A 19,699-nucleotide genomic window follows, 5' to 3' on the forward strand; every position below is an offset into this window, starting at 1 on the left:
TTTCCATGTGCTGTGTACAATTAAGCAAGAAAAAACCCATCTAGGTTGCATATCGCCCCCACGTGCATAAGAAATATAGGTTGGAACTTGGTTGAGAAATTGAATTTTTCCAGCGATCAATGAACAGTATGTTTTGGTTACTATCCACTTGCGACGACGTTTGCTCGACCAGAGAGAGGAAAAAACAAACCCTCGAAGAAAAGAAAATCTCTAAAAATGGATGCCATTACTTTCAATTTCAGATTTTGGCAAAAAAATGTAAATGTTTTTATTCGATCGGCAAAAAGTCAATCTGGGTCACATCTAGGCGCCATTCATAACCATGTGCTGTACAAATGAGCTAGGAATCAAGTAGAAAAAAAATCACATCTAGGCTTCATATCGCCACGCCTTGCATTGAAAATATGCTTGGTTGAGAAATACGCGCCAAAATATTCCCACTGATTAGTATGCGATGTCATGGTTACTATCCTCTCGCGACGCCTCGACCATGGAGACGAAAAACAAACCGCCCAATGGAAAAAAAATCTCAAGAAAATGGATGTCATGACTTTAATTTGATTCGAAAAACTACAAATTTTGGATGGGAGCCACCCCCACTTAAGTCGGATGGGGGTTTAACTATTATAGAAACCACCGCCGGCCCCAAAAACCCTCAGATGCCAATTTTGACGATGATCGATTCAGTAGTTTCCGAGTCTATAGGGAACAGACAGACAGACAAACATTCATTTTTATATATATAGATTATATAAGCTGTAATAAAACTTAGACATGGCTTTAATAAAGGTTCCAGAACAGCTCTTTTGAAACTACGTCATGGAATCCGATAGGAATTTTATTGTGGGAGCTTTCTGATCAGTGTATTTTTTTTTTGTGTTATCACTTACTCTCCCAAGCATATGGTGATTAGTGAAGATTGCATTTTATAATTTTAAAAATATTTTTATTTATTTGCAATGAAACTTCCTGCAACTTATGATTTATGGTGAAATATATACGAAATAGCATGAAAACATATGCGCGTCTCAAAGTAAATTAAGTTTGACCACATTTTCAGCATTTTTTTTTTTAATTAAAAAATAATAATTTAAGAAACATATAAGTTTGCACAAATGATGCAATTTTCGCGATGATAATCATTACCTATTTATACAACAAATATAACCACAAACATTGTCAAATTTGTTGAAAATGTCTAGTGGGTAGTATCATAATATTATTTCCAGCAAGATGGCCTCAGTAATTTCGACTAAATCTCACAATCTACATGGCGTTTAGTAAGTTAAAATTGAAAATCTTAAAGCAGTTGTAAAACAGTTTTAAAATTGTTTTATGTCAGTTAGAAAAAACAATTTAAAAAAACAGTTTTAAAATAGTTTTAAGAGATCTTGAATCACAGCTTTGTTTGACGTTTCTCTAAAAAGAAAACACGCTCATGGTGGATTTATCCATTTGTGAGTAAGAGAAATTGTCGCAAAAAATGAGAACATTTCGATAAGTTGCTTGGCAAAAGGCTTTCATGCAACTTTTTGTATTGTTTCCTTTTGACTATGAGGATGGTCATTAATCTTTAAATAACAAGTAGGTATTGTTATCAAATAACCTCGGACTGTTTTGAAATAGATCATTTTCTATCATCGAAAGCCTGGCCTCAAAGCTAAATAATGAGGATTCGTTGGGCCCTATGTTACCGAACGAGTAACATTGATTTGATTTTTTTTTTTGAATAATGTAACTGATGGGTTGGAGTTAGGGTAAGATTTTGTAAATAGATAGCTTAAGACAACGGCGGATTCAAATTCAAAAGCGTGGTCAGCGAGGAGTAGGTGAAAAACCAAACGCACATGGGTTTGACGATTTGCGTACGCCTATAACGCAACGCCGCATGATTCACGCGTTTTGGGAAGAACGCAAGCAGAGCTGAGCCGAGGTTTCTTGCTGAGGCGAGAAAAATCACCAAGCCTCTTGGTTCCCGGCAGTGATCGAAGGCAGACGTACCCAGAAAGTGCTCCGCAAAGTAAGGAGAATATCTAAACAGATCCGAAACAGTTGCATCGTTTAGATTAGCCAGACCTTGTGTGCCAACAAGACGAACGATCAGCCGTGCAGTGCGAGTTAACGAATAGTGTGTGGTAGTAAACCGATACGAAAAGTGTGCCAACCTATTCGCGCAACATCAACTAAACCCGTGCGTGCGAATCCAAGCAGCAGTGCACGAGGTGCGACCAACCGGAGAGAGACAGCCTCATCCAGCCTCGAGTGCGTTGTACCGCATTATCGCTTTCATCCCATCCCGTGGCCCAACCGCATACCGAGGTGCGCGCCTATTCGAAAGCGCGTGGTTGGTCTGCCAGCGAGATCAAGAAGAGAGACAGAAACAGCCAGCCGTTAGCGTGGTGCGTGGTATCGCACTGCCCCCGTCCCATCCAGGCGTCTCCAAACGTTGCGTCCGGTGCGACGACGGTCCAGCCGAGAGGTCCCATAGGCGCGTGTGTGGTTCGCCTATCCAAGCCCAGCCGTGCCGTGAGAGTGGTGCGTGGTACCGCACCGCATTCCCCCGTTCCCTCCAGGCGTCGCCCGGCCCGTGGCGACCCAAGACGACCCGACCAAGTGAGACGATTGTGACCGTTACCATCCTGACCCCCGTGTGCTTTCCTTCCGACATCGTGAATTCGCCGAATAAACATCAGACTAAAGGTAACTCTTGTGTTAGGAATCCTCCCATCCGAAAACTCCCCCAGCCTAACAAACGCCCTGAGACCCAGGAACAAAAGAGGCCTTGAGCGCCCAAACCCATTAGTCCCCGTGGCTCTAGACCAGGGACTGGGTGTTGCTGGGCAGCCCCTTCTGGGCTGAACCCGTTCCTGGGGAAAAAGTAAAGTTTCACCTATTACATAAAACGAGTCGAGTAACTGACTCGGCTCCAGTCACTGTCGAGTCGAGCAAAACGTCGTATTACGGAAGTCGAGTGAAACTGATCGAATTATTTTGAGCGCTCGAATGGTGGCGGTCATGTTAAAAAAAATTTAAAAGTCTTCTTCTTCTTCTACTTCTACTTCTACTTCTACTTCTTCTACTTGAGCTGCTTCACGGCGGCTCGGGTTAAGGCCAGTTACTTTGACTATATGCCCTGTTTTTTGGTTCCGAGTTGATTTTTGATCTGTTTTGATTTCGCTAGTGAATTAGGCTAAAGCTTAGTTCTTTTAGAAATGAACACTTTCTTTCGCTAATATCTCATTTACTAGTTATCGCCAGAGCTCAAAGAATTCATATTCGTTGACCACAGTACACAGCAAAAAAAAAAGTATTGCGATATTACATCAAATACCTGCACATATTTTGAGTCGCAAATGGTACCTAATTTTACATTGTCTTGATGTATTTGGAGTCAAAGAATATGTTTTGTACCGCTGATCCATATGGACCAAATTTGCTAGAAAATGAAAAATAATGAAATTATTTTTCAAGCTGTAGATTTGCTTATATTTTTAATTAATTTTGGTAGTACTTACAAGCCAAACAAATGTAGCGGAAGTCCGCAATCTGTTTATTAATTATTGAAATGACTTTCAAATTTAAACGTAAACAGAGGAACACATTGACTACTTGATGCAATATCACATTGAAGGTTGTGATATTACACTTCACGACGTATTCGCGTTGTATACATTATTTAATGTATTATCACAACAGAAATCTGTTATCTCCAGAAATTACATCATCCATCGTTAAATTTTTTATTGCTGTGTAGAACATGAATGAGAGAAAAAAAATCTCCCCCACGTGTTTCGAAAGACGGCGAAATAAAACCAAGTTATCCTAAACGAACTTCATAATGACAGTGAATAGGGGAGAATGAGGATACTTGATCCCTGGGGATACTTAGCTATATCTCCAAACTGGAATGTCGTACAAAGATCAAATGCTCTAGAAAAATGTGCCAAATGGAACAAAACAGCAATGGTTGAAGCTTAAAAAAATTTAACAAAATAAGTTTTTGGGTTATTGAACTTTGTTTGAAAAATTTCACAAAATGTGACTTGAAGATCATTTTTGCATCATTTTACCATGTTCCTAACATGGAAATATTATAACAAAAATATTTATTCCAATACATCAATCTTTCGAGTGTAGAATGAACTGCAAAATACAGTATTTTCAAAGCGATATAAAACTACCACCTTTTTTTTAGAATTTTTTTCTAAAATGATGATTTTGGGTACAAATGATCCCGGTATATTCTTCTTCTCAATGAATCGTAGTCATTGCTGATTACGAGATTACTAATATTTATCCAATAGCTCATATTCATCCATCAATTATCTGAAGAAAAGGGCTAAAATAATTGATTTTCTCTTGTTTATAAAAAATTGCTCCCGTAAGTATGCAATGTCATAAGGGTTGAGAATAAGCTATAGAATTTTTTTTTCTGACAATTATAGATTGTGAAATGAGAACAAACATGACCAAAACAGTCAATTAACATTCTATCTTGGGGTTTTGTTTGATTTTTTCCATGGATTAGGGCTTCCTGAATAAAGAATCAAGTCTCCCCTAACTTCAAAAATATCGCAATTTTTTTACTCCCACGAAAATGCTTCTAGTTCATCTACGGGTTCAAGAATCTTTCTAATTCTAGGAGCATAGAAACTTGAAGCTACACGCTGTCAGAAAATGTAAAAGAGTGCGAGTTGCTAAATTTATGAGATATGGAGAAAATAAGAAAAGGGGATCAAGTATCCCCACTCTCCCCTACATGTTTTGGTTTCGTCATTCACTCCACACTCATTCAATCCACAAAGTCGGTTCAGTGAACAAATCGATGACATGATTCGATGTACCTAGTTTCTATTTTACCAGACAGTTGAAGAACTTTTCTACCGGATTCCTAGCAATAGAGACTGGACATTTGCGAAATCAACTTAACGTGATTACCATTTCCTTGTATCGTTAGGTGTTGTCCGAATTATAAAATGCCTCTTGAAACGATTATTTACTTGATGGTACTTGATAGTTTCTTAATAAACTATGACCTGGAAGAAAAATAATGGGAACCTCGCAATGCATTGTTAGTAGGGGTTAGATAACGCCCAGGCATTCAAAACAAAAAAAAATGCATTTCAACTCTATCATGATCTCCAAGTTTAGATGACTGAGATTTTAAGAAGTTCATATTCACAGGTACTAAATTGGAGTGACTTTTTTTCGACAGTCAGTCACAGATTGCTATTTTGACTGATCGGGGCCAATGATGAAAACGTGAAATGTAGACCTTGAATGGAAAATTATTTCACATTCATCCAAGCATGTCAACAGTTTTGAGCACTGATTATCGTACATTAAAAATTTTGACAGCATTTTGTTGCATGTTGAAAGTACTATCGGACATATTTTTTTCAAAATTTTAAATGTATGCATTTCTGAGATATTTACGATGCAAGAGAAAAAGAAAAAAAATACTTTGCACGGTTTGCTTTAAAATCCATCATTTTTAAATTGATTGCTGACAAAACCGTTCTAAGAATTACTGTGTAAAAGTAGTGGAAAAGTATGCAAACACTGTAAAAATGTCAACTAAGTTCAAATCAATCATTAAAGAGCTTTGGTTTTCGCTGTTTTAAAGCCAAAAAAGAGTAATCTTAAATACACGCTATTACTTAACCCTTTAATGCATGACTTTTTTTAAACGAGAATTGCAGTTTTGATTCAGTGAAATAAAAACATTTTAATTCGAATGACAAAACTCAACAGGTTTGAAGTCGTTACTTTGAGTATTATAAAAGTTATGGCCCATTAAAGTTGAAAAATATTTTTTGAAATTCTTTGTTTATTAAAAATGCGATTTTGCTGATTTCTTCAAAACCTTGTTGAAAGGGTGCAGGAAGGAGTTTGAGATTGATTGAGATTAAAAAATTTGGTAGAATTTGCAAATCTTTAGAAATAACAGCAATTTTCCAAAACCTACTCTTTTCAAAAAAAATATATAAATTTGATTTTTGAGATTTTTCCGCACACTTTGTTGGACATCTCAAACATACATTAAAATATCGTCTTAAAAATACCATGGGCTAATTTCTTTTAATCTCTAGAATTTTTTTTTGTGAATGCATCATTAAAAAATATCCACGTGTTTCCGAGATATTTAGATTTTGATTAGTGTTGTTTTAAAACAACACTATGCATTGAAGGGTTAAATTCAATCTCATGATCGTTTTACTTTGTTGTTGACAGATTTTTCCAGCAGAAATTCCATTTGAAACGCTTTTAAATTGCTAAAAAATAATCGAATTTTCTTAATTTTGAAACAGCTGTACTCACTAAATTGTCCTTAGTTTCTTCAAAAAAAGAAAAATTGGACCAAAAACTAGCAGAAATAGAATAGAAGGAGGAGGATGCAGCCATCTAGAAAACAGATAAGACGAAGTCTAAGTTGGAAAAACTGATCACTGACTGAAAATGTGTGCGCCGGCCGATAGGAGATACCATGAATGAAGTAGACATTTTGCACACAAAAACAAGTTTTTTTTTGAAATTTTTTCATGAATTACCCTAAGATTACCTTCATTTCCTTAATAGAAAATATTTCGATCAAACAAATAGTTTTTGAGATACACGTATTCGTAACTGTCCCATTTCTTAATGCACTTAGCTTTACTTCTTCCTAATGTGTTAGGTTTTTTTCTTTGAATAGTTCCTTCAAATTTGTGTACTTGCCGTTGAAATCGTATTGCAATCTTAGGGCTTGTGATATAGCTCAGTTTGCAAGTCTGTTGTCTCCTCAGCCGATGTCCGCGAGTTCGAGCCCAAGAGTAAAGTCGACTCAGTCGAGCTACTCGACTGAAGTTCTACTCGACTCGACTACTGTAATACCAAAATGGCTCACTTGAGTAAAATGACTCGTGACTCGTCTTATGTAATATTTTCATCGTTCTAAGAGCAAGTTCACTGGTATTGGGAAAAAGTGGTAGAAATTTTGACATTTTGACAATTTTACTATACAAAGATGTTTTTTAAAGTACTTTTTCTATTTCAGCCGTATGTGATAGAAATATTGCTATTTTTGCATCACAGCATGCGAAACTACAACACGTGTTGTTAAAAACTTGAAGGTCACAGATCTTGAAAATGTTTTTGCATGGAAAAATTTCTACCACTTTTTCCGTACACCAGTGAACTTGCTCTAAAAAGATTTTTTTTAGTCAGTATTAGTATTTCCTTTTTAATTTTTTTGTAGAAACTTGCGAACCATGAACCAAATAATCCATCAGTTTTATTTTTTGGTTTTAGGTTTTAAATAAAGTGGGTAATAAATGAGAACGGGTCTTGTTTAATTAACTGTTTCTGAAAGTTGCTAGTTTTAAATTCAAAGTTTATTGTTAATGAAATTATTTTCTTGATTCGAAACAAGTCAGATATTAAATGTTTTTTAACATAAAGTGTATACAATCCAAGTCATTATTTATTTCAACCAAAAGCACAGTATAAGTTGTATAGCACAACACTCAAAAGAAGACTTAATCCGTTAGGCCTCTAGAATCCCGCATTATTCAGCAAAAGCGCAATAAAATAGTGTTTTCGGTGCTAAGTCCACTGAGCTTTTTATCGCTATTGTAAGTAGACTCACCTTACAAAGCAGCAGCACCTCAACCGCTCTGATTTGAGTATATTCGTTGAATTAAATAATAACTGTTGCTTTTTTGTTATGTTTTTAATTTCAATAAGAGGTTGTAGCCATAAAGTTAAAATAAAAAGAGGACCTACAACGTGTTCTTTGAATTTTTACACATACATAACTTTGTTTTATTTGGACCATTCTAATTAATGTTTTAATGTTTTAATGTTGCATTAAAAAATAACAATTTAATAATTCAAGCAGGTTAAGGTAAAATAATTTCCAAAATTTTCCGGTTGACCATCGGAAAAACTCTTGTTTCTTTGTCGCTGTCCTCTGTGTGCTTTGTTTATCTATAGGTGGGGACAACCAAAAACTTTAGTATTAGTTCCTTGTGTCCATACACTCAGGCAAATTCTTATTATGATTCTCATAAGATGCATCTTATGAACCGCTTTTTAGAGTGTAAAATTGATTTTCATAAGAGTCTTATGAAATCCTTCCAATTTTCAAAGTATTGCTCTTTCAGTCTTATTTTGGATTTTCTCAACTCTTCCTGAAGAAGAAGAAGCACTACCGCAAACGTCAAACATGGAAACCGAACTTTGAAACTGAAATAAATCTTCAGAACACTTTCATGCGTTTTTTTACTGAGACAAACATCATGTTTCAGAATCAATCATGATTTTTCAGCAACATTTCAAACCATTCAAAATGATTACTGCACATGGTAACGTTCTGAATGGAACATTGTTTACCTATTTAAAGAACTTATGGTATATGGTAAACTCGATTGAAACTTCAATCAGAAGGAAGAAGAAAAAATACAGAGCTTATTTCGAATTATTTTTCTCCGCGTTTTTATACACGAAATCGAAGGATTAACATACAATATAAGGAATTTTTCTTTCAAACTTTGAATCTTTTGCAAATTTTTGTATTCGGAACAAATTGTCAAAAACTGATTCCAGAGTTTAGTTTCAGTAAAAATGCCAAAAAGTAGTTCAAATACTGTTGCCAACTTTCTCTAAGTTGCTGATTTTTTCGTGATTTCCATCCGCAAGGATGATTCAGTGCTCAAGATTTTTCAATCATCATTTAAATAACGATTTAAATAACGACTGAAAAATCTTGAGCGATGAACACTCAACCTTAAAAATTACGTAGTATTTTTATCATGTTTATTCAAAAATTGTTTTATGAAAAAAAAATCCTGAAACCGTGATTAATTATTTAAATATTAAGTAAAAAACAATAACTTCAAACAGCTTTGTTGCAAATCGCCATTCGACTCAATCAAACAAATATTGTGCATTGTTTGGGAATTGACAACACAAATACTTCCGAAAATTTAGTACAAACATATTTTTTCTTCGTTAGAAGTCCAACATCTGAAGTTAAATTTAGTGCAGGCGCGATAGAAATATTGAATAGAAACTAAACTTGCAATCCTAAATTTGGATGAATTGAGTCAACACAAACATTCAACATTATCACGTAATATACAGTACAACGAATGGCTCAAATAAGTCATAGATGTTTTAAAGTAACCGACTCTTATCGATATCAAATAATTTACAAAACTCGACGAGAAGTCGATTTATTCATTTAAATAATAATTTAGTGCATCTTAAAAAAACGATTTACATATCATATGATGATTTGTTTAGTGTTTATCGGCTACACTGACGAAAATGCAACCTATCAGCAGAGCTGTCAAATTACGGTTGTCAAATTTCGGGTCTAACTACTGTTGCGAAAATCCAATTTTTCTCTGAATACGCAATAAGTTCTTATGAAAAATAGAAGAAGCGGCATTGTGAAAAAATAATGAACACATTCATTCCATCAGTCATTGTTTTTCATCGTCACACGAGGCGTGAAACAATTATAATTTTCCTAAAAGACAAGTGATTATATCATTCTAAATGGTAAGTTTATTTTTTGTAAACGTTGACATTATTTGTAAACTCGAACACATTATTTTTTGTTTACTTTTCAGCATGTTGACCGGGAAAAATTAAAAACTCAAAGGATCCGATGCGGCAGAATAAATGTGTTGGAATCGGGTGTTTGTGTGCTGCTGTTAGTGATAATGATGTAATAAATTAGCTAGAAAATAAATAAAATGTTTTTAATATCAATTACCTTGAGTTATTCTCATCAAACATGACATTTTCTGATTTCATAAGACCCTCTTATGAAAAGCAAAAACCTCTCAACGAAGTAGGCGTTCATTTGAAGAATTCATTCGCGTCATAAGACAATCTTATGAATTTCAATGATTTTTTTTTATGGCGCTAGTTTATAAGAGAATCTTATGGCAAACTTAATAGTATTTTTCTGAGTGTACAGTTGTTTATGAACGATTGTGATGCAACGCGACGCCATTAAGGGGTCGAGTGTGAATCGTCCAAATGTAGCCATGGAAACTTATTAGGAGGAATGTTTGGGACACAAATAAAGTTTTTTTTAGAACAAACAGCGTCGCCGTGCTCCGCGTCAGGAAGAAAAGGCGTTAATAAAAGGATGTTTTGATTGTGATTTCCGAAAATACATGAAACATTGTATGTTGTTGATGAATGGCGTCTTTTACTTCGAGACGCTCATGAACGTTTGTGATATAGCAATCAAAACATTGAAAAAACTTATTCTCACACTCGTACAAGGGTACTCTTGACCCCACCTATACATTAACCACATAGCTCTGTGTGAGGACGGCTGGGGCCTGTAATGACCCTACAACCTGTAGCCGCAGCCCGTAGCATAGAGATTAGCCTTCAAGTCTTCTGAGCCAGCGGTCATGAGATCGAATCCCGGTCACGGCATACATAGAACACTTTCTGTGGGTTGGTTGTTTTAGCATTTGTAAGATGCTAGCCATCATATCCTCGAAAGATGTACGCTTAGAGTTAGGAAAAAAGGAATCTCTTCAAGGAAACATCAAGTTTCATTGAGATCCTGTATGTGTTTGTATTAGTTCTATTAGATTTATAAAAGTTAAACTCAGGGCCGGATAAAGCCATCGGGGGGCCCGGGGCAATTTTTCTCGGGGGGCCCCTAAGATTTGATTTTTTTTCAAATGCTATCCCAAAGAATACAAAACATTTCAAACGTGTTAAAGAACTGGATATGAGCTCAGTTTACAGCCTTCAAATTGCCATGTCGTCTGCACAGAAGATAGTTTCTGGTACCTTCAAATAAAAATTGTTAATTAATCAGGTGCAAACATGGCGGAAGAGTTAAGACATTTTTAAACAATGAAAGCTATGATTTGAGCTTCAAAATGCTGAATATAATTCTCTTTTTTTTAATATCCTTATCACCAATTGAAATTCTATCATTGAGAAAAATTACCGAACAGATATTTTAATTGATTTTCATTTCATCATTGATCGTCTGGTCATTCATCGAGAAATATTTACCACGTGACAATTGAGAAGTATCATGAAGATTTGAAACATTGAATACAAAATTCAAAACAATAAACAAAATAATTAAATTAAAATTCCATTGAAATACTGATATAAGAGTTCAAGAATTCAAAACATTTAATCAGGTTACATTCAGAACCAAAATTCAGTGTCTCAAATCTAAATCGTAATTTTAAATCAAGTTTTGAGAAACAAAATATGGATTTAATAAAAAAAGAGATTTGAAGTTACATTCAGAGCCAAAGCAGAAATTGCACCAAATGTGAATTTCAATTTTATATCTTTGGAACACAAAAACACATTTTCATGAAATGTTTATGAATATGAAATAAAAATAAACAAATTGTTACCAAATTGTTATTCTAAATGTGATAAAAGTTTCATTCGATGCCCTCAAAGCAAAGGAGGTATAAGTGCAAAAATTATCGATTGAAAAAAATTCAGATTATAGAGTAAATGTTTAAAACACAGAGTCAGCTATCATTGAAAAAGTCAGATAAGGAATCCAAATGAGTTTAGTACCTAAAAAAAGATCCTGAGTTCTCAAAATTCAGAAAAACCATGAAACTGAACCTTAGTAACTGAAGAAACAACACAAGACTTGAAAATCTCAATAAATTGAATCTGGAAAAAAGATAAGATTAAAAAATTTAAATATTCATGTTATGAAAATCACTCAATGATATTTGCAACTTAACTATGAGAGCATTTTTAAAATAATTCTAGAATGATCATTTGGAAATGATGTGCTGACTTCAGGATATTGACTTCAGTAGATGATCAAATTTTGGTTAAATCAGTTGGAAATGTTTCAATACGAATATCAATTCTAAGACCGAAATTGGGATGGAAATTCAATAAAGAAACTCTGTACTGTTGATTGGTCCAATTTAGACAACTACAGTTTTTTTTAAGTTTATGTTTTCAAAAATTGGGAGGGAAAAGGGTTGAGAATTTATAAACCAATTTCAATAATAATGATCGGAAAGTGAAAAGTTTTAATAATAATACCCGGTATTCACCCGGATACTTTGCGACTAAGATTCTGAAAGGCTTATCATAAAATTTCTCTGTTCTCTCTTAGCACAGTGAGCCAGTTATGGCGAAATAAGCTGCTAGTTTAGTGCAGTAAGCAGTACTTGGAAAGTTGAAATAATAATAAACATTATCATTGTGCAAGACGTTTGTATGCAATGAAAATGAGGAGATGTTTTTCTTAATTTTTCCTGTTCTGTACAGAATATCCCGACTGACATGTTTCGATAAAAAAATAAAAATTTGTGGTGAATTTTGAATTTTGAGTTGTAATTTTCAAAATTCAATACCAAGATTTTGATATTCTTAGCTCACAAAATGCAGGAGAACTTCTTCACTCATAATTCTAGGGGGCCCCCTAACTTATGCAAGAGAAAAACTATTCTAGATATTATTTCCCGGGCCCCTTTAGTTGTTATATTTCAAATTGTCATTCCGTTTTTCTAGTTTTTTCATAGAATGTTGAAATTTTTTTTTTCCTTCGAGGGGCCCCCCGGGGCAATTGCCCCTTTTGCCCCCCCCCCTTAATCCGGCCTTGGTTAAACTATTAACTATTTAAAAAAATAGAAGCTTAAAAAAATTGTAAAACAAGCGAACATGATGGAACTTATTCGATGCCACTCGTACTAAAATAATTGGATTTTTATCGGAACATTGTGTTGGCCTGTTGAGAAGCTCAGAAACGTTTCCGAAACTGTATATTCTATTATGCTGTATTGCAAGATGAAAGAAAATCATCAAAATATTGTTTCTTTCCGTTCAAAACCTTCAAAATACATACTTCAGCCTTTGTACAATTGCTTCAACACAGTTTAGCTATGATGACAGTTCAACACGGTCCATAGCACGTATAAAAACCTGAAAAGAGGCCTTAGTCCGACTGAACTTCAAAACTCTATCTAAAAAACCTTATTTTGAAAAAGAATTACAAATAAATATCATTCAACCAAGAACAAATTATTGCTCTAATACATTTATTTTTATCGAAACACAAAAAACGTTTATTCACGGTAAGTGCTCTTATTCGAACCCTAAGAATTCAGCGATTAATGATGTGGACTGATTTTCGATTCTTTTGAAATTTGAATACGCCAGCCCCTCCAAGCCATCATTCAGAATCCTTTCAAAACAGATTATGCAATCTCAAAAAGAGGTAAAAAAGTTTAAGCGTGTATACATTCTTCTCGATTTTCAAATCATCTGTCACTTAGTTTTATCATGCCTACATCTGCTGTCCGATAAAACAGTTTTTCAACTTGGCTTGAACGCTAGTTTTAAAAGAGCATCGAGTGCTTTATTAAAACTGGTCCCAAAGCTCCAGGACAGTATGTGTTTTATTGAGCCTTTAGCAAAACTTCTGCAACTTTTTACACCACTCTTAAGATTATGTTTTATTCAAGTTTTAGCTAAACTTTCAGAGCTCTTTTAAAACACACATTTCCTGTGCTACAATAAAACAGTTTTAAGAATTGGATGCTATGGAAAAGTCTTCATAAAACAATAAAAAAAAACTCAAAAAAGCCAGTTGGCTTAATCCGTGGATCGCCCACCTTAAGGAAGACGCTTATTTCATAGAAAACAGCTATAATTTGTGAGTTACATTATTGTTTCGTGTTCAGACACCAAAAAAGTCTATTTCCAAACTGGATTATACTTGAAAAGGTAGATTAAAACGTTTAAAAATGCCTTAAATTTTTTTTCCGAGAGCTGAAAATCAGTCACTGTAGGGACATTATGAGAACCCCCATTGGGGCAGTATAAGCAACATTAATCGGTTCACGATGAGCGTTTTCTGCCGTGGAATCTAGCAGCAAACTTCACTCGATGAAGTCAACTGAATATTGGAGCTACAGCTTAACTTGTTTCGTTTGACGATTTGGCCTATTGGTTAGATGTCCGAGAGGTTATCAGTAGGCTTGAGTACGATACCTGTTCGAGGTGATTTTTTTTGCATTTACCATTCATGATCGATGCATTTTACACTATACTAAAGTAATATATGTAGAATACAAGCAATTCACACACACTCATACATTATGTTTTTGGTACTTTGCATCACCTGCCAAGAAGCTACTATTCATGAAATGCAACAATCAAAATAATCGATCATGAATGGTAAATGAAAAAAAATCTTTTCGAACAGGAATCGAACTCGAGCCTACTGATTACCTCTCCGACATCTTACCAATAGGACAAATCGTCAGATGTAAACTAGGCAAACTGTAGCGCTATCGTTCAGTTGACTAAATCGAGGTTGAATTCACTGCTAGATGCTACGGCAAAAAACGCTCATCGTGCCCCGAATAATTGTGCTCTGTTCGCCCCCACTCGACAATTTAAAGTAAAAACGTGTTTTAAAATTGATTATAGTGAAAACCCAAAAATTTAATGATGGTGAAAATTGAGGAACAATGTGTTCATAATGATGTAGTGCCTACATTACAGATTAATATCAGGCTAACTGGCTTCGTTTGCTTCAAAATTTCCAATCATTACAGACGCAACCACAGTAACGACGCTGTTGAGCATCGCGAACGAATCAAAACATACAACATAAGAACGCCGTCTTAGTTAACCTTGTACTATGAATTTTCGTTCTGTTTGTGTTGCCTAGCGTTCCTTGTTAATTATCTTCTCCCGATTTTCAGTCATCGTTGACTCCAGCAATCATTTGCTTCACTACTGAATGAATTCGTTTGCGAGTTGATTCGGCGCGAGTTGATGACGATGCTGTTGATTCATGCCCAGAATCAGACCTTTAAGGAAGAATGCTACTAGGGATCAATTCCTGGGATAAAGACTAAGACCGATATTTACTAAAATAATGAACACACTTTGAGAGGAAAATAAGCCAATATTATCATAAATTTGGTTTTTGGACATCTCTTGCGTTTCAAAAATCATGATCGTCAGCATGATCGTCAGCGAGTCGAGTAGATGTCGAAGAATTCGACGCCGTCTACGCGCAATGTTTTCATTAGAAGCGAATGATGATTGTTTGATGGTTACCGATAGTAACTCAGAAAATAACTGATCACTAAAGAGGAGGAGAAAAACAAAATAGGTTTACGTCGTTCCATAGCGTCGTTTCTAAAGAAAGCTGACTTTCTATGTTGAGGAGTAAAATCGTTGGTGACTAGGATCGGGGTGAAAACCTATTCTGAGCGAAGATCAGCCACCTTGATTAAGATGATTAAACGATCATAAAAGCTTATTTTCCAGTGCTCAAAAATTATAATATTTTCGTCACTTGAGAACCGAGTTGGTTTTTCTTTTTTGCTGAAAAATTAATACTACAGTAAGTACGGAACAATCCTCATAAAAATTTATTTAAGAAAATACGTACTTTTGTCGAAAAGTGGAGTGCTTATTATCCCCGGTTGTTCTTTATGCCCTTATCTCCCCTAAAGTGTAAAAGAAAATTGCATTTTTGCTGAAAAATTAATACGATAGGAACTACGAAACTGTTTCCTTGAAAATTTATTTAAGAAATTAAGAAATTCAGCAGAAAAGAGGGATGCTTACTATGCTCCGGGTGCGCGCTATGCCCTTTTCTCCCCTTTTTTGAACTTCACTAGTGTTAAATATACCTCAAATATCTAATTATATTATGTATCTTTCAATTTTCATTAAGTTTATAATAATATTTTTTTTCTTTTTTTTTTCAAAAGATGCATCTTCTGTGAACATGCGCTACATGCCGAAAGGATCGAACAACGACTTCCTGCAACAGATTTCCCGAGAAGTTGTGGAGCTGATTAAGATGTCCCCCAAATCGACCATGAAGTTCACCCGGTTCATCCCGGCTTACCATAATCATTTCGGGAAGCAGTGCCGCGTTGCAGATTACGGCTACACTAGGTTGATCGAGCTTTTCGAAGCACTGGCGCCGGTAGTTCAGGTCATGGGAGATGGCGAAAATCGGCACATCACCCTGACGCATCGAACCCAAATTCGACGCTTCACGAGTGATTTGCTGAAGGTCCTGAGAGGACAGTCCAACAAGTCCATACTATTGTCCCAGCTGCCATTCATATTTTCCCAGGCTCAGAACCGAATGTTCGATGTAACCGACTATGGAGTCTGTGACATTTTCGACATCATCGACGGTTTGGTGTACAACAACTCGATCGTAACGAAAGTTTTCAACGAAACAGATGTGTTAATCTCGATTGTGAAACGGAAGCAAACTTCTTCGGAGCAGGAGAAGACGTGCATCTTTGCTGGGGAAGTGGTAGAACTTTTCAAAAATGCTCCACAGTATTCGATACTGTTTAAAAAGTTTGTCCGGTCCTACCATTACCATTTCGGGTACCAATGCCGGCTTAGTGATTACGGGCTGATGAAGCTAGCGGATCTATTAGAAGCAATATCCGGCGTGGTTGAGGTAGTTGGAATTTGCTTTTAAAAGAAATCAAACTAAAATTTTGTCTACTTTCAGATGGAACAAACAAACGATGAAGATCGCAAGATCTTCCTGAATCACAAGGTAGCGATGAGGATTTTTTCCGAACAGGTTCAGGAAATTATTAAACACTTTACCGGCAACAGTGTATCGATGATTCGGTTAAGCGAGCTCCTGAACTACCACAAAAGCAAGTACGGATATCAACTGCAGCCATGCTGCCTCGGATTTGGCAGCATGATCGATGCTGTCAAGGCCCTTCCGTACATGGAACTTTTCGAGTCTGGTAATGACTATATTGTCGTTTCGCATCTGAAAGATCCGATCTATCGGATGCGTGCCTATGCTGCCTGTTTGTGCATTATGGACTCACGTAGTGATCGTATGCCAATCGTTGACTTTCTTCGGGCATACCAGGCCAAGTTTCAGGAAAGGTTGAGCGAAAAGCAAATTTTCGATATGAAGCATGCCATAATGGTAAGGCGGCGCCGTCCCTCGAGAATCGAATCCCATCTTTATTTGTGATTTTCTCTCTCGATTTTCTTTCTCCCATGACAGATTGAGTTGGATAAGACAGGACAAACTGCGAAACTGACACCGCTGATGAAATTCATCATGCGAATCATTAAGGTGCTGAAACAGCGGAGTCCAATCAATCTTTTCGACTTGAAGCATGCTCTCAATATGTCGCTCAACACGTGTTTCGAGTTTGGTGAGTTTAATATTTAGCCTTGAAGTATGGTGCCTTTCAATAGAAGGAATGAAAAATATCTAAAACCATCGAAAATGGAGCAAGAAGCAATTATCAGTTCCTTTATTCCTTTTGTATGCTCTCTCTCTCTCCCTCAGGTTATCCGAACATTTCGTCCTTTATCGCGGCGTTTCCGGATATTTTTATCAGCAACAATTTTCCCCACGAACGAGCTGACATTGAGTTGAACCGTGACTGTATTTGTAAGTATCAGGGGCGTATTCTGTATTTTTTAGGGGGACTCAAGATTTCAATCAGATATACTGCCGTTGGAAGCATAATTGTCACTTATCACATTCTGAAATTTCCTACTTTTTGGTGTCTAGAAGACTTATCTCAAAATATTTGTTGGCCGTTTTTTGATTGATACATCAAGTTCACTCTAAAAAACATGTTTTTCACAAATATAATAAAAATATTCAACGCAATGAGGCTGTAGACACCAAAACACCTTACATATCAAAATGTAACATGTGACAATTATGCTTCCAGCGGCAGTATAGATAACTTCTCGTATTATCTAGGTATTTTTGATATTGGATAAGTTTAAAATATTGAAAACATTCTCAAATGTTGAAAATCATAAACGTCTTGCATCTTACAGGAATTAAAAAAAAATCACCATTGATTAGTAAAAAGCCAAGTTTCATGACAGTTACTTCAAAGTCTAGATACGAAAGTAAATTTAAGGAGAATTTTTCAAATCTTATAACAGAATTTCCCGAAAAATTAACGCTTTGAAAATCAAAACTCTGATTTTTATTATCGAATAAAAATTTCTTCTCTTTTAATTAGAATCCAAAAGAAAAAAAATTAAATCTGTTCATACCAGAAGATCTGCTTCATGTTAACAAATCCCATTAACACTAAACGTTCCGGAGGCGGTCATATGACGGTTTTTGAACCTACCTATTCATACCGCGAGCGGTCAAATGACGGCAAACACCGTTTTCGCTAAAACTCCATTGTTTCTCAACCGATTTCTACCAAATTTATAGTTTTGAAAAGCTTATAATTCGACTCAAATATGTTTCTCAAACAATTTTCAGCTATAATCAATAACTTTAAAGTTATTTACAGTACAAGAAAAATTTTATGAAAAATTATGCTTCAGGACAAAGGTTGTAAATCAGTTATTAAGAGCTCGAAAAAAATTTCACTTAGTGCCTGAGAAAGCTGAAGTTAGAAGCTATATGTTGCACATATGGAAAAAATTTTAAAAAAATTTCTAAGATCATGGCCACAAAAAATGTAAAAAAGTTGTGTAAAACCCGTACTTTTCAATCAATCAACCGCAAAAGCTGTTCCTGTTACAGTAGAAAATTTTGAAAAAGTGAATTGAAAAGTAGACGTAATTTGTCACATTTTGGCATCTTTAGATTTTTTGAAATACGAAGTACATAAGTTATGACGACTTTTCAAAGGTAGCTGTTTTTCGAACTTTTTATCAATTTGGATTTTATTAGACAATTCCTACACCTAAGCTCAGCTTTGCATTGGATTTTGAGTACGTTAACGTTAGGTTTAGGCAATAAACTATATGCAAAAGAAAGCAAATTTCATACCGGTTCTAGTGGTGTAACTGCATTGGCGGTGCAATGCTTGACAAAAATATGATAAATAAAACAGTGAACTAGTTTCTGAATTTTGAGAAGTCAGCACAAATTCTTGCTTGGCAGACGGGCGCAGTGGGTGGTAATATCTCAAAGCTATTTTGCACACGAAGACGGATGAAAAGAATCGAAAAAACAAACAAGCATTAGCTCAAATTTTCTAGTTTTACTTTCAGTAATATATTTATTATATTTTTGTAAAGCATTGCACCGCCAATGCAGTTACATCACTAGAACCGGCATGAAATTTGCTTTCTTTTGCATATAGTTTTATTGCCTAAACTATACGTTAACGTACTCAAAATCCAGTGCAAAGCTGAATTTGGGTGTAGGGATTGTCTCAGAAAATCCAGATTCATAAAAAGTTCGCAAAACAACTACCTTTGAAAAGCCGTCAAAAACTATGTAGGTATTTAGTATTTTAAAAATCTAAAGATGCCAAAATGTGACAAATTACGTCTACTTTTCAATTCACTTTTTCAAAATTTTCTACTGTAACAGGAACAGCTTTGGCAGTTGATTGATTGAAAAGTACGGGTTTTACACAACTTTTTTACATTTTTTGTGGCCATGATCTTAGAAATTTTTAAAAAAAATTTCCATATGTGCAACATATATCTTCTAACTTCAGCTTTCTCAGGCACTAAGTGAAATTTTTTCGAGCACTTAATAACTGATTTACAACCTTTGTCCTGAAGCATGTTTTTTCATAAAATTTTTCTTGTACTGTAAATAACTTTAAAGTTATTGATTGTAGCTGAAAATTATACTATAAATTTGGTAGAAATCGGTTGAGAAACAAGGGAGTTTTAGCGAAAACGGTGTTTGCCGTCATTTGACCGCTCG

At 35.3% G+C, this 19,699-nt stretch overlaps 1 protein-coding gene across 1 annotated transcript in view; it reads left to right on the plus strand.

Annotated features, from left to right (window-relative positions):
- LOC129748794 (meiosis regulator and mRNA stability factor 1) overlaps nucleotides 1-19,699 on the plus strand; it is a 59,793-nt gene that overhangs the window by 12,493 nt on the left and 27,601 nt on the right. The window contains exons 5-8 of the mRNA XM_055743547.1: nucleotides 15,756-16,471; nucleotides 16,526-16,966; nucleotides 17,048-17,201; nucleotides 17,339-17,443. Coding sequence (XP_055599522.1) covers nucleotides 15,756-16,471; nucleotides 16,526-16,966; nucleotides 17,048-17,201; nucleotides 17,339-17,443 — 1,416 coding nt within the window. The remainder of the gene's footprint in view (nucleotides 1-15,755; nucleotides 16,472-16,525; nucleotides 16,967-17,047; nucleotides 17,202-17,338; nucleotides 17,444-19,699) is intronic.

The sequence above is a fragment of the Uranotaenia lowii genome, chromosome 2 (genome assembly GCF_029784155.1).
Source record: "Uranotaenia lowii strain MFRU-FL chromosome 2, ASM2978415v1, whole genome shotgun sequence".
In the NCBI taxonomy this organism is placed as follows: domain Eukaryota; kingdom Metazoa; phylum Arthropoda; class Insecta; order Diptera; family Culicidae; genus Uranotaenia; species Uranotaenia lowii.